Source organism: Pomacea canaliculata, linkage group LG4 (assembly GCF_003073045.1).
Source record: "Pomacea canaliculata isolate SZHN2017 linkage group LG4, ASM307304v1, whole genome shotgun sequence".
NCBI lineage: Eukaryota > Metazoa > Mollusca > Gastropoda > Architaenioglossa > Ampullariidae > Pomacea > Pomacea canaliculata.
In genome coordinates, this window is record NC_037593.1 from 32,250,943 (window position 1) to 32,264,359 (window position 13,417).

The following is a 13,417-nucleotide window of genomic DNA, read 5'->3' on the forward strand; positions in this document are numbered from 1 at the left end:
ATGATGCCAGCTGTTCTTATCCTTCACTGATAAACTGTTGTAAAATAGATAAACAAGGACAGCACACTCTCCATATGGGGTCTGCAAAATAGCCAAAGAAATCTCTGGAAGAGAGAGAGAAAGACCAGCTTCTTCGCGACAGCTTGAGTGTTGGGATCCCAGCGAAGACTTCTATCGAAGATGATGCCCAGGTATTTAAATTTATTTACAATTTCCACCTCCTTGTCATGGATGACATGAACAATATATATTGCTATTATTATCGGTATGATTTTTCTTTGGAACGTTTATTCACTTGCTCCTTTCTTTCAGCTATTATTGAAAATTCGTACGAACAATTTTGCTATCAGCGGCTTCAGTGCACCAAATGTTCTTATCAGCAGTTTAAATGTCCTCATTTTTGTTATCAGCAGTCACTTGTCCTTAAAGCAGCATCTCCACAGGGGATAACTCTGCACAGGTTCATGGACTTTCGCACTGTTGGGTGTTTTAAAATGTTTCGGATTCTAGGATCAGCTTACGGAGGTTGTAATGAGGCCAGACATCTACGCAATTTCTCTTTTCTTGAATATTTTGTTTTAAAGGCAGGTGTTCTTAAGCGGCATTCCTCCGCTGTCCTGCTGAGTATTGGGAGAAGCCGGGTGCCTATGTGTCACGTGACAGCCACGGGACTGGGGTATGGCTACAAGTTTTTCTGATTCCCCCTCCCCCCCCCCCCCCACACACACATCCTCGTGTCTCCACCCCACCCTCCCTCTCTTACGGGATCAGTGACACTGTAGTCGGGTAGATGTTCTTGTATTGTCGGTCATGAAGTATCCGGGTTATCTTCCTGGCAGCCATGCACGTCCCATAAAACACGAGCAGATATGACCAACCGTCATCGCTAAGGTCGGCGTTGTGTCACTGGTCGCAAAGGTCGTCGACGTTGACAATTTACTTTTCACCCTTACGCGAGAACAACGACATTGGTAATAAATCACACACACACACACACACCTGAACCTTTGGTATCCAGTTCGGACAGGTGTGTTACAGGCTAAGGCTCCGGTTCCGCAGGTGAGGTCTATGTTTGAGGGAGCGAAGAGGGAAGGAGTGAAACGATCCTGTGGGGTGTCCCCTACCCGCCCCAGGCACGTGGTTGACCTGCTGACTGCAGGTCATTTATCTCCTCGCCGCTCGTCTTATCATCATCCTAATCATTGTCAACCTTGTCCACAACAGCGACGCAAATCGTCTCGCGCATCAAACATTCCTCTGGAACTGTGCGTGGAATTTCTGACGAATCCAGAAAACATTTGATAGGTTTAAGCAAAATCCTTAAAGCCTATCACCTTAAAGCCAAGATCAAAATAATTAAAAAAAAAACCCAGAGGATTGCTGGCAACTGATTTGTCATAAAAAAAAAAAAAGGCACGAGTGAAGGACAAATACCGCGAACGAAAGACAGCAAAGACTGGAGCGCGCGACTTTCAGAGAGAGAGAGGGGGGTGGAGTGTGGAGAGAGACATATATATATATCCCATGGTGTGTATTAATAAGACACTGTACAGTCGTCAGTGCCAAAAGTAAGCAGAGATATAAAGGTGGGACCATTTGCAAGCTGTCGACATCGTCGTTACACAAAAATGAAGGGTGTGAGGACTGATGTGTCACGTGATAGATACCCGTTATGACACTGTGCCGCATGGGTTCCCGCTATGCCGACTTGTCACCCGAGTGTAGATAATACTACACCCTGGCCACCACAAAGGACTTGGTGTAGTGGTAACCAGCAGACTTTCCTCTCTTTGTCGGAGATGACAACACTTTGTGGCTTGGATATAAATGTTTACTGTCATCCGACGAGGACGAAAGTGAGTTTCGCTTGGATGCAAGTAGTGACATACTGTGCAGAAATAATTTTATTTGAATAGAAGCAGTGATGAGCTGTGTTTTGAAAACAACTAATGTCATAGGACTCCATGCTGTATTGTGCTTTGAATACAAGTGAAGGATATACAAGGTAGCTGTCGGAAACACTCCAAGCCATTGGGGTTGAAGAACTGAACTGAAAATCATACACACCTCGCTATTTTTCTTGGATGCTTCAGGAAGCAAAAGATTTCCAAGAATAGGGCCTAGACGAGTTAAATATCTCCGAAACCTGAAGACAATTGTTAGGAGAATCCTTCCAAAAGAGCAAGACTAGAAATAGAGAGGGATGAAGCTTGTGCTTGGGACTAAACAAGAACCTGAAGGGATGTCGACTCCGCGGTGGCCAGAGGACAACAAGAGGAGACATCAGCCGCGGAGATTGCGTTCGTAACTCCATTTCTTTTGGTCTGGAAAACCAGGTACTGTATGCAAATCAAATTTTAAATTTTAAATAGAAGATAAACATGGCCTGACTTCTACTTAACAGACCCTTGATTCTGACAGGTGTGACATCTCTGGTCTTTCCTCTTAATCTGTTGGTCACTGTAATGGAGAGATTGTTTAAACAACTTGAACACGAGTGCTGTGTAAAGTAAGAGACCCCGCTCAATCCTTTACCAACAAAATGGTGTGTTGCAGACTTAAGTCCACGGGCTTTTATACCCAAACACCCAAGATTTTCCTCCAAAGGGAGTAAGACAACCACGGAGTCGCCAGTCGAGCCACTCACCACTACACCATGCCGCTACTCAGACTCTTCCACTCGCCTCTGGCGCCGAAGATGGAAGGAGCGGAAAAAAGAACGGTGATTATGATCGCCATCGTCTTTCAGATCGTCTTCACGGGATATCGGTCAGTTTCTAAATCTTACATGTTTGTTCTCCATTGTCCAAACCATCCGCGCAGCTAGCAACGAAGTGAACCAAAGACAGAGACAGAGAGACTGGGGGGTCTTACAATGTAGAAATGCACTAGCACTTGTTATGACATTAGCGACAACAATACGGAGATAATAATCACCTTATGCGTATTTGTGTGTGTGTGTATATATATATATGTAATTTTCCTGTCATGAATGTCCTATATATAATTTTCCTGGCTTATGATGTCGTTCTTATATGAAATTTTTGTTCATTAAGTAAGAAGTAAACAGCTAAATGTACTTGGAAGATATGGAGAGGAGATTGCAGGCATTCGAGAAAGGTGCCTAAAAAGGTTACTCGGGATCTCCTACAAATAAATAAATAAATAGTAATGACTGTAAAAAGCACAGTAGCCACACACGTTGGATTCCAGCTGCCGCGTCTGTCCACAGAGACGTGTCCCAGTCAAGAGAGGAACAAAAGAATAAACGACAGACACTTTAAAAAACCCCAGAAAAAAACACTTCTACAATGGACAGTCTTAGCCGCCTATTCGAACATACATCGCTATTTTTCGTGGGTGCTTCTGATTGACTGGTTCTCTGACTGCGACAGGGCCATCCAGAATCTTCAAAGCAGTCTTAACGATGAAGGAGGAAGAGGGGTGATCTCTCTGAGCTGCTTGTACGCTGCTTGGATCGTGTCCGGGATGCTCACCCCCGCAGCTATTCGCCTCTTCACTGCAAAAGGTTAGTCCGAGTTCACCGCAGGACTCTGTGTATAGCTCGCACCCTACATCCACCCTCTTCCCGACAAACTTGCTTATCCGAGGGACATTCCACCTGACAAACTGTGACTGACGTTAAAACTGATAGACATAGTGGAAACTGGTAGGTAAATGGGTAATTGGTGCATTTGGTTGTAAAAAGACTTTCAAACTTATGCTTCTTCGAAGAAGCTAAGAAACTGTTAAAATCCCCCTCCCCAAAACCAAACCAAACCAAAAAACCAACAACAACAACAACAAAACAAAAAACAAACAAAAACCAATCAACGAAACAAGCAAGCAAGCAAACAAACAAACAAACAAATAAACAAACAAACAAACCACCAATTAACCAACCAAACAACCAACCTACCTACCAACCAACCAAGGAAGCAGAAAAAAGGAAAAAGCTCCTTACTAACGACAAAATGGAGTGAAATATTCTCTCGTGAGATCTCGTCTTCAGTTCGATATCCCTGGGTGAGTGGGATGAGGGTAGGGGGCTAAAATCAACTTAGCATATTGTGTGAACTATACACGACCTGTCTCTTTATCAGAACAGTCTAATTCCCAGCTCTCCACTGCCTTGTCCCCCATTATCTGAACGTGCGAACCCTCTAACTACAGGAGAAACAACCGGTGCAGGTGCTCTTATCAAAATAAAATTTAAAAAATAAGTCATGATATCGTCTGCTTCTCTTGAACTCTGTCACTTTCGTATACTCATCACGTCCACCCCCCACTGTGAGTGGATTTTTAAAACAAAGGCCAACAGGCACCTGCCTTCTCTTGGTCTACATGTGACTCACCAACACTTTCTGTATGTCACAAGTTGTAACCAATACCATCCCAGTGACTGTAGTCACCAATACTTTATATGTGACTGAAGTACTAACCAATAGTATACACGGGACTAAAGTACTAACCAATACTTTACACATGGCTTAAGTAGTGTTTGTTATTTAGTAAGCAATGCTATCTTTGTTGCTTAAGCCCAAGGCAATCACAGATTTCAGTAAATCTATATGATTTTTTAAATAACAACATAAACATATATTAAGTCAAAAATAACAAGAAGCTTCATGCCTTGAGGTTCCCGTTACATAGACCCCCAGACTTCAAATAAAAGAGGAATTCAGGGAAGGGAGACCCTTGTATGTGGACAGGAACCTTGATGCTGGCGTGGATTGCACATGCGCTGTACACTGCTGCCTCCTTCTACCCGGCCTGGGAGCTGTTGGTGCCGTCCTCCGTGTTGCTGGGGGCTCTGTCTGCCCCCATGTGGACATCACAGGGGCTGTACATCACAGCCTGCGGTTACTCATTCGCCAAGACCGCTGCCAACTCGCCCTACGACGTCTTCAGCAGCTTTAACGGCATCTTCTTCACCATCTACGAGACATCGCAGATAATAGGTGAGCCAGGCAGGTGCTTTATCAGGTGTTGCAGCAGGTGCATACTTATCAGGTGTTGCAGCAGGTGAATACTGTCTCCCTCGTTCGAAAAGTAGGACTTGTGGGAGTGTTTGTCATGCATGGGCGTGTGAGTGGTTCAGTGGGTCAGCTGAGGATTTTATGTGCATTGGTGTCGTTTGAAGTCCCCTCCACAGGCCAGACAACACACACACACAAAACCACTCGCGCTGACTTCTGTGTAGTTAGTTATCTCACACTTCAATAGGTTAGTGATCTTTTGATTTTTCATTTTACTCATTTGTGATTTCTCTCTCTGTGTGTGCTCGCGCATATTTTTTCTCTTGTGCCCCTGAATGTGTGCAAACTTTTGTGGAAAGGAAACATGGTCTCTTCTCTCGTCATCCGCAATGGCGTGGGCAACAAGTCTGAAGAGATCCTGTTCAAGTTCTGCGGGCCCCAGGATTGTCCCGCTGACGACAACGCCACCAACATCGAGGAGCCTGAGAGCTGGGTTATCGATATTCTCCTCGCCATCTACATCTCCTGTAACCTCCTGGGCCTCGTCTTGACCTTCATCTTCATCACTCCCCTCCCCCGGAGTGACTGGAGTCTGAAAAAGTCCACCAAGGAAACCGTCACCTCCTTTTTTGTGACTTTGAAGAACCTGGACATTCTCCTCCTCATCCCCATATTCCTGTTTCAGGGAATGCAGCAGGCTCTTCTCTACAGCGAGTACACCAGGGTAAGCATCCTGAGTGAGCGATCGACGGGATGATAGGACAGACGCATGATGAAATAAAGACAGAAGTAAGCGAGGAAGGTAGAAAGCGTGAGAGGACGAATGCAGCTCAGTTCATTGACCTGCTGTAGTCGTTACAGGGTTATACCCGGGTAGGGTATACCCGGCACACAGGTTTAAGCTGAGGGGCAACAAGTAGGGTGTCTAGGATACCAGTGTTTAGAGTAGGGGACATAAGAGGATGCAGGCAGTTGATCCCTGAAATACTGTCCTTAACTCCCTTGTAATACTGTCTGTCATGTTAACCATCAAGTACGGCTCCAACTGTTTACAGCATCCTTCATACCTTCATCCATCGCTTTACATTCTGTACCTGTACATATCTCATCTTCCACTATCTGTTCATTTATCATCACTGGTCTGCTCAGTGAGATCTCATTATAAATACCCATCGTCATCATCAGTCATCAGTCATCATCAGTCACCATCAATCATCAATCAGTTATCAAGCAGTCGTCAATCAATCATCATCATTATCATCATCATTATTATTTACTGTTTTAAGTCTGCTAATGATGTTTCGGGTGGGCTGTAGTCTAAAGCTCTTTTACGTCTCCCATTGCTTTGTGTCAGTGAATCTGTCTGATATGTAAATGTAGTTTTTAGAAATTTATAGGAAAATATTTAATGTGTGCATTTGATGTCAGTATTCGATCAAAGATTTGCTAATGCAAATTAACAAACACGGTTGGGGTTGGTCTGCCAGAGTCCTGGGACTTACTGGGTCACGTGACCTGAATAAACAGTTGTTTACAAATGTAAGTTCGTGGGTGTGGTCGCCTTGGTTAAACAAAGTGTGTTGTCAGCCTGTGTCAGGTAAACACGATCAGCCTGGCAGCTTCTGTAATGTAAATGAGGATAGACCCAGTTGTTTTATATACTCCGTGTGTTGCAGGCCTTCGTAAGCTGTCCAATCGGTATCCACATGGTGGGTTTTGTGATGGCAGCCCACGGAGCCACCACCCCACTCGTCACCTGGACTTTCAGTCGACTGGTGAGACTAACGGGCAGGTAAATAAAACGTTGGACTGATACGCATGGGCATCTTTGATTTATCCACTGGGTAAAATATCTCCGCTGGGATGGGGACCCAACAGGGGAACTGTAACCGTTCCTCGATTCATTCATTTAATTTGTGAAGCAACTCCAGTTCAGCCCTCAAATATAATGTAGACAGATAGAAGTGTGAACAATAGAAGAGCTGCTGAGAAAGTAAGTGAGGAGCGTTGCACGGCCAATAAAATGAAAAAATATTTAAAAAAACTAATGTTATTTTCAAAATGAGTGACCTTAAGAAAGAAAAAAGAATCAAACACACTTCAGTTGATTGTGTATGCAGTGAAAGCTGCACCGAAAGATACATGAACATTAACACAGTAGTTATAACTGTACAAATACAGTAGTTATTCATGCTAAAGCAGGTAGTAACCACAATCAGCCGTAAATTCCTCTGTTCTGCCGCTACCCAGCGTTAGCTCACATCTAGAGTAGACAAGACTTACCCACTGGGTAGACGTACTCCATGAATGCGACCCCAAGTCAGCCTCAATCTTAGCAACAATCCGGTGCAAATAATAGGAGAAAGCCTTTGTCGACGGGCTCGACAATGAGTTTCACGATAACCTGGAGATAGAAAGTCTCTGACTGGCTGAGATGTGATCTTGTTTGGCTCCGTGCCTGGCAGGTGACACACTTCACAGATGAAATTAATTCTACCAGAGTACTGACGATACATTTCCGACCGGCTAAAGATTAATCTCGTTCGTTATGGATCAACTCTGGTTTAAAAACTGCGCAATGCAAGAAGTATACTGATGTATTTACAACCGAACCACCACAGAGCCATAAACATTTGTCTGTTGGCAGGTATCTGCTGTTCCTGTCAGCCGGCGGTATCAACCTCGGTGTCATGCTGGTTATGTATTTCTGGACACCCGATAAACACGACCAAGCTGCTATCTTCTTCCTGCCCATCATGTGGGGGGTTGCAGAGGGGATATGGTTCACGCAGACCAGCTGTAAGTTGTCTAAATGTCTGGGTTTTGTTGTTGTTGTTGTTGTTGTTGAAATTCACTGGAAACGTTAGAACCTGGTAGTAACAATGAACATCTCAATAGGTTAAAAAATAAAAATAAATAAAGGCCTTTGTCACAATGGCTGTAGGGGGCAATGAGTGGCTCACTGTGTCTAAGGCAGATGTAGTCTAACCCGTTCCTTCATCACATTAATGAATGCTCATCGTCTGCTTCAATTCCTTGTCTGTTGTTTTCCAGCTGTGATTGCAGTCCACTTCGCTGAGGAGAAGGAGCCAGCGTTCGCCATTTACCACACGTTCCGCTCTGTCGGTCTGGCCTTGACCTTTTCCTACAGTGTCTTCCTGTGCACGTCCGTGAAGATGCTGGTGGGCGTGGCGACCGTGTGCGTGGCCCTCATCCTGTACACTGTGGCCGAACTGCGCTTGCGTTGGCGGACGACGCATGCGCAGTCAAAGCCTGTCCAGAAGCTGGCAGCATCCACGGCAGCCACAGCAGTGGCATTCTATAACGGTGCGCTGAGTGTAGAAGGAGAAAAAACGGAAATACCTTTACGTACCCTGGCCCGGTCAGTCAGCTCCTTCTCCAGGCAAAATTCAGAAGTGTCCATGTCTTCAGTGTTCTCTGCAACCGATCTCGCGCAGCCGTCTTCCCCGACCGCCGTGCTGCCCTCGCAGTTTCGTATTTCCACCATCGCCTCTTCCACGTCGTCGCTGATGTCCTCAATGGCGATGATGGGGAGGACTCGTAGCAGTGACGGGGAGACAGCAAGCGCAACTTCGGCCTCTACACACGGCAGCCGACGCCATTCATCGGCAGATGACGAAATGTATTTTTAGAATGAGGATCGCAGTGGCGCCCTCCCGGTAATTTTTTTAATTAAGCTTCATCGCGTCGATTGCTTGTTGTAGCAATTAGAGCGTGGTGAACGTGTGAATTCTTTATTTCCTCATCAGCCAGGGACGATCAAGAGTCAGCCGAGTGTCATGTGTCATGTCACTCATGTGTCAAGCAGAGGTAGATGCTGCAAGGGAGAGTCATGACGACACAGGGCGTTGACAGTGTTTGCTGACGTCAAAATTAGTCGTTAACGGCGAGTTTTCCGTAGGTGTTGGTATCATAGTTACTACCCCGGGTGCAGACTGCTCGCACAGTGCCTGACCAGACTTTTGAAGCGAGTCTGACAGGAAACTTGTCTCTGTTTCCACGCACCGCCTTATGCGGCCAAAAACTGCAGGAAGGTCAATACCTTGGAGGTTGTGTCACATCTATGTCACATCCATGTCACATCCATGTCACAACTGACTGTGGCCAAAGGGACAGCACTGACACAGCTAAGGTGTCGGAAGTGACGTACCCATTAAGTCCCCCTTTCAAATAATTACCGAACTCTGACCTGCATGTGTATAGGCCTCAATACGTAGTGATGAGGTAATAATGACAAGAGTTGTGACGTATTGGTGTTGTAATTATTACGTATTTATGACGTAATTTACAAAGTCTGTCACGAGAAGAACTCTGACGTATTTTGTCCAAAAATGGCGAAGACAGGATCGAGAAAAATCTTTTCTTCGTTGCACAGGGAGGCAAGCAATACACACGCTCAAGCGATATTGTCGTCCTTCACTGAGACTCATTAAAATTAACTTTTAAAAAATCTGAAAAGAAAGTTTTATTTTCCGTTACGCAACTGTTATCGTAGGTGTAGATTATCTAGACGTCAGAGGCTTGCACCTCTATGTACACACATACACAAACTGGTGGTGAAGCTGGACTTTTCCTAGCTCGTCTCAGAGCGAGCAACTCTCATCGTTCATCAATGCTACAGTGAACCATCTACAATGACTCCAGTGTCATCCGCCAGCAGCACTATATAAATGACAGGAAGCCTATTGTTTTGTACAGTATATCATCTGTTCAATTTCTCAGTGTACTGACCACCATACGCTTTTGTTGTCAAAGAGACTTTATAGCCTGAAATTAAAAGACAGTTAAGTGTCGCATTGCCTCCCCCTGCCTGTCTGCCTTCCTCACCATACACACCCATACTGTTACACCTCCATATACATTCAATCTCTCTCTACTTTGTGTGTGCATGTGTCCGCCCGTATGTATGTGTGTGTGTGCGCGCGTGTTCCCCTTATTATCTTTTAAGTTATTCATTTCTTCTTTTCTGCATCTAGTGTCATGCTTATTTTTCCTTCCGTTTATCGCACACATTATAGGTGCCCTCGTGTTGCAGGTCTCCCCTTGCTTTCTCAAGTGTTTGAAGAATGTTCGTCTCCTGCTCCTAATAAAGGACAGAAAATAAGAAAGCAGCTGGTGAACAAACACCACACGGAGCATAAAGCTGTCAAACTATAAAACAAGATGAGTATGTGTAGTACTTCCTGTTGTGCTGAATGCATGGAGCTAACTGTGAATCTGGTGAAGAAATCACTGATTAGTGTTCAAAGCAATGCCTGAATTATGAAGCTGGTGGTGGGAGCACCGTAGATTGTAACAAGTATTGTGAGCACATATTATAAAACTGCCCGAGGGGGCGGACATTTTCTTAAGCGAAAGGGAAGTGTTTGTATAGCCTGTCAGATCGAAAGTTGACAATAAAACCACAACTGGAAGAGTTCGCTTGAGAAACTGGCAGACAACGCCGGGTTCTTGCAGTCATTCGTCCCTTGACTAATACCTGTGGTTGGGGGAGCACACGGATAGACGTGGCAACTGACAGGCCCGCCACTTACACCTGTTTGGGGCGATGGTCAGCAGGTCCTGCACAGGATGACCAGTCCTGTCTTTGACGTTCGTAAGCCAGTTCTTCCTCTGGCCACCCTCCAAAGTACCTTTAAAGACAGTCTTCGACAAGGTGTCGTGACGGGTCACATGATCAGATCAGATCAGATCATCTGATATCGCCAGGTCGTTGCAAGGTGATATCCAGGGGTTGTGGCAGCTGTATTCTTTGTATGAGATCCTGACCGAGCAGCCTCATCAGCCACTTGTTGTCGAATACCTGGATTCTCCTTTCCGTCTCGGCGAGCAGTCTACGTGTCACATCCGTAGAGCAGGATCGGCACTACCTGGGATTTGAACAGATTGTAATCAACCTTATGCTAGGGGTGAACGAGATGCTGTCTAGTCTAGCCACTGCCGCTGATGAGTTGCGAGCCTGATGCGGATATCTGACGTGGAGCTGCCGTCCTTGGAGAGGGTGGCTCCCGATACGCCGGGTACCCCGCTTAGTTATTCATCAACGGCCAAGCCTTTTCAGTTGTCCCAAACTTCGAACTCACGGGAGCAGTGAAAAGGGTGTCTAAATGTAGCATCTGTGCTGAGAACTCTATTCTGTCTTTCTCACCAGACTCACCTTCACAACTCTCTCTCTCTCTTCTTTGTCACATCTCTCTCAGTCCTTCTTTCTCTCAGCTCTCTTAATTTTTTCTCTTTATTTTTTCTCTTTATCCCCTTTTCTTTCTAAACTTGAGGCACATTGTAGAGTACTACACTTTCAGAGAAAAATTTGAACAATTTTTGAGCTAATTATTCCTGAAACGATCCAGCAAATAAATCAGTAGGGAAATAAATACCTTTAGGTAAATAGTTGACCACAATTTTTGTGGCCAGTAATTCAGTGTTTATGAGCTTTTATGTCAAGAGCAGAATCACACTTCTTATATAACTTTAAATAGTAATAAAATAATAATGAAAATAATAATAATTATTATTATCAACACTGTTAATGTAAATAGAAACTAAGTGGGGAAATATCGACCAAAGTATTCTAAGGCACCTAGAAAATTTCTCTAAGTTTGGAGCAGGACTTGTCACATCTTTGTCAAAGTCCAAAGTGTATAGGGTCTTTTTTTTTATTAATCAACAAACAATAGTAGAATTGTCCTGTTGTCTTATATTAATCGAAAGACATATTCTAACCCGCGCAGGTTTGAGAGATTTAAAGCAATGTTAAGCTCGATGAGGGTGGATTTCATTTCATGTCGAGGTTTTAGCTAACTTACCCTTTCTGTGCCCTTAGAGGTCGTAGACTTACTCTCGGAACAGAAGGTTGCTTACTCAGATGTTGGACCATAGTATAGTCACCCAGATTGAGAATATGTTGCTTTGAGCTTTAACCTGGCCACTTTAGATCACCAGGAAGTCACTTACTGCGCATGCGCTGTCGTCTGTGTTTGTGTGTGAAGTATGGGTGTGGGCATGCATGCTCGCTTGCTGCACTTGCATTTTTATTTAAATGAGGGTCTATCTATCCTACCCCTCTAGAACCAGAAAAAAAGCCTCATGCTCATGCGTCCACCGAAAACGGATAGCAGAGACCACTGGAGTTCGAACTGACAGGTGCCCCGGTTCTACACGTGTAGTGCAGCATCCTGTCCTCAGTCATACCAGCTGGCAGCAATGGGTGCTTGACTCCTTAGACGGCTTAGAGGGTTGGGAAAGATAAGGCAGCAAGGGAAAGAAGATGGGCACCGCCCTCACATAAAGCTGACCGCGAGAAAAGTGATGTCACTAACACTTCCCTCCCTAACGATCTTAGGTCAGGCATCGACCTTAAACGTTTAACCGAAAAGTTTTAAACTGAGAGGGAAACTAATATAAAGGCAAGTAATGTGTGTGTGTTGTGCATATTCTAGATACCTTAGAAAGAAAAGGAAAAAAAAAAAAAGGCGGCAAACTTTGTAAACACAATACTAATTGATGAATGAATGTGAGAAAAGAATATAAAAAAAAGGAAGATGATATAAAGTTATGATTTACATGTGTGAGCATATAAATATATTGATAATACAGCACCTACCACAACATTCATTTTTGTGTTGCTTTTTTCTTTTTTTGATTTCACTTCTTTTTGTCTAAGGCCGAAGGTAGCCACTGATGACATATACAATTCTGTTTTTATGTGATATTTATATTTTTCAAGTATTTTTAATACTTTGTGCACTAGATTTTCTTATTTCCATATGTATTTCAGTTGCTGACAATGGCAATGATCAACTTTAATTGTCCCAGTGGGAAATTTGAACATGGGAAGGTGCTCTAGTTAAAGTGAAAGAAATAAAAGTAAGAATAAAGGTCGTTGCAAGGTGCAGCGTTAAAAGATGTCAAATTGAGAAATATCAGCAATGAAAAAAAAAAAAAAAAAGAAAGCTAGTGACAACAAATAAAACAAACTTACATCAAGAATAACCATATTATGTGCTCACCTACACAATCACACACACACCACTGACACTTCATCTGAGGTTGAGCAGCTGGAAAGGTGTCTGTTACTTTTACATATTGGCATGAAATAATATTTACCTGAACTTAGTAATATGAATATTACTGGCTTTATGCAAACCTTTCTTATTTCTACTGCTTTATGTAACCCTTCCTTATCTCTAACTTCTTTTATTTGTATGTATGCCTTCCTTCAAGTGATAAATGTAGATCAGTTTCTAGATTATAAAGAAAATGCTTTAGTATTGCAGTTGGGGTGAACGAAGGCCCGAAAATCAACTCTAACTAAAGCGCGCACGCTCTGAGACACGCACCCTTCTGAATCAGCAACTCTAATTCAAGCGAGCACTCCCACAGATACACATCCTTCTATAGTCTATACACATGCCCTC

The 13,417-nt window shown here is 43.9% G+C and overlaps 1 protein-coding gene across 1 annotated transcript; it reads left to right on the forward strand.

Annotated features, from left to right (window-relative positions):
* The first annotated feature begins 1,413 nt into the window (after window positions 1–1,413).
* LOC112561616 (protein unc-93 homolog A-like) lies at window positions 1,414–12,608 on the forward strand. The gene is made up of 9 exons (XM_025234199.1): window positions 1,414–2,336; window positions 2,557–2,769; window positions 3,396–3,529; window positions 4,713–4,961; window positions 5,339–5,703; window positions 6,656–6,771; window positions 7,627–7,778; window positions 8,034–8,659; window positions 10,036–12,608. Exons 2-8 carry the CDS (start codon window positions 2,657–2,659, stop codon window positions 8,630–8,632), a joined length of 1,728 nt encoding a protein of 575 aa, XP_025089984.1. The 5' UTR covers window positions 1,414–2,336; window positions 2,557–2,656; the 3' UTR covers window positions 8,633–8,659; window positions 10,036–12,608.
* Window positions 12,609–13,417: the final 809 nt, after the last annotated feature.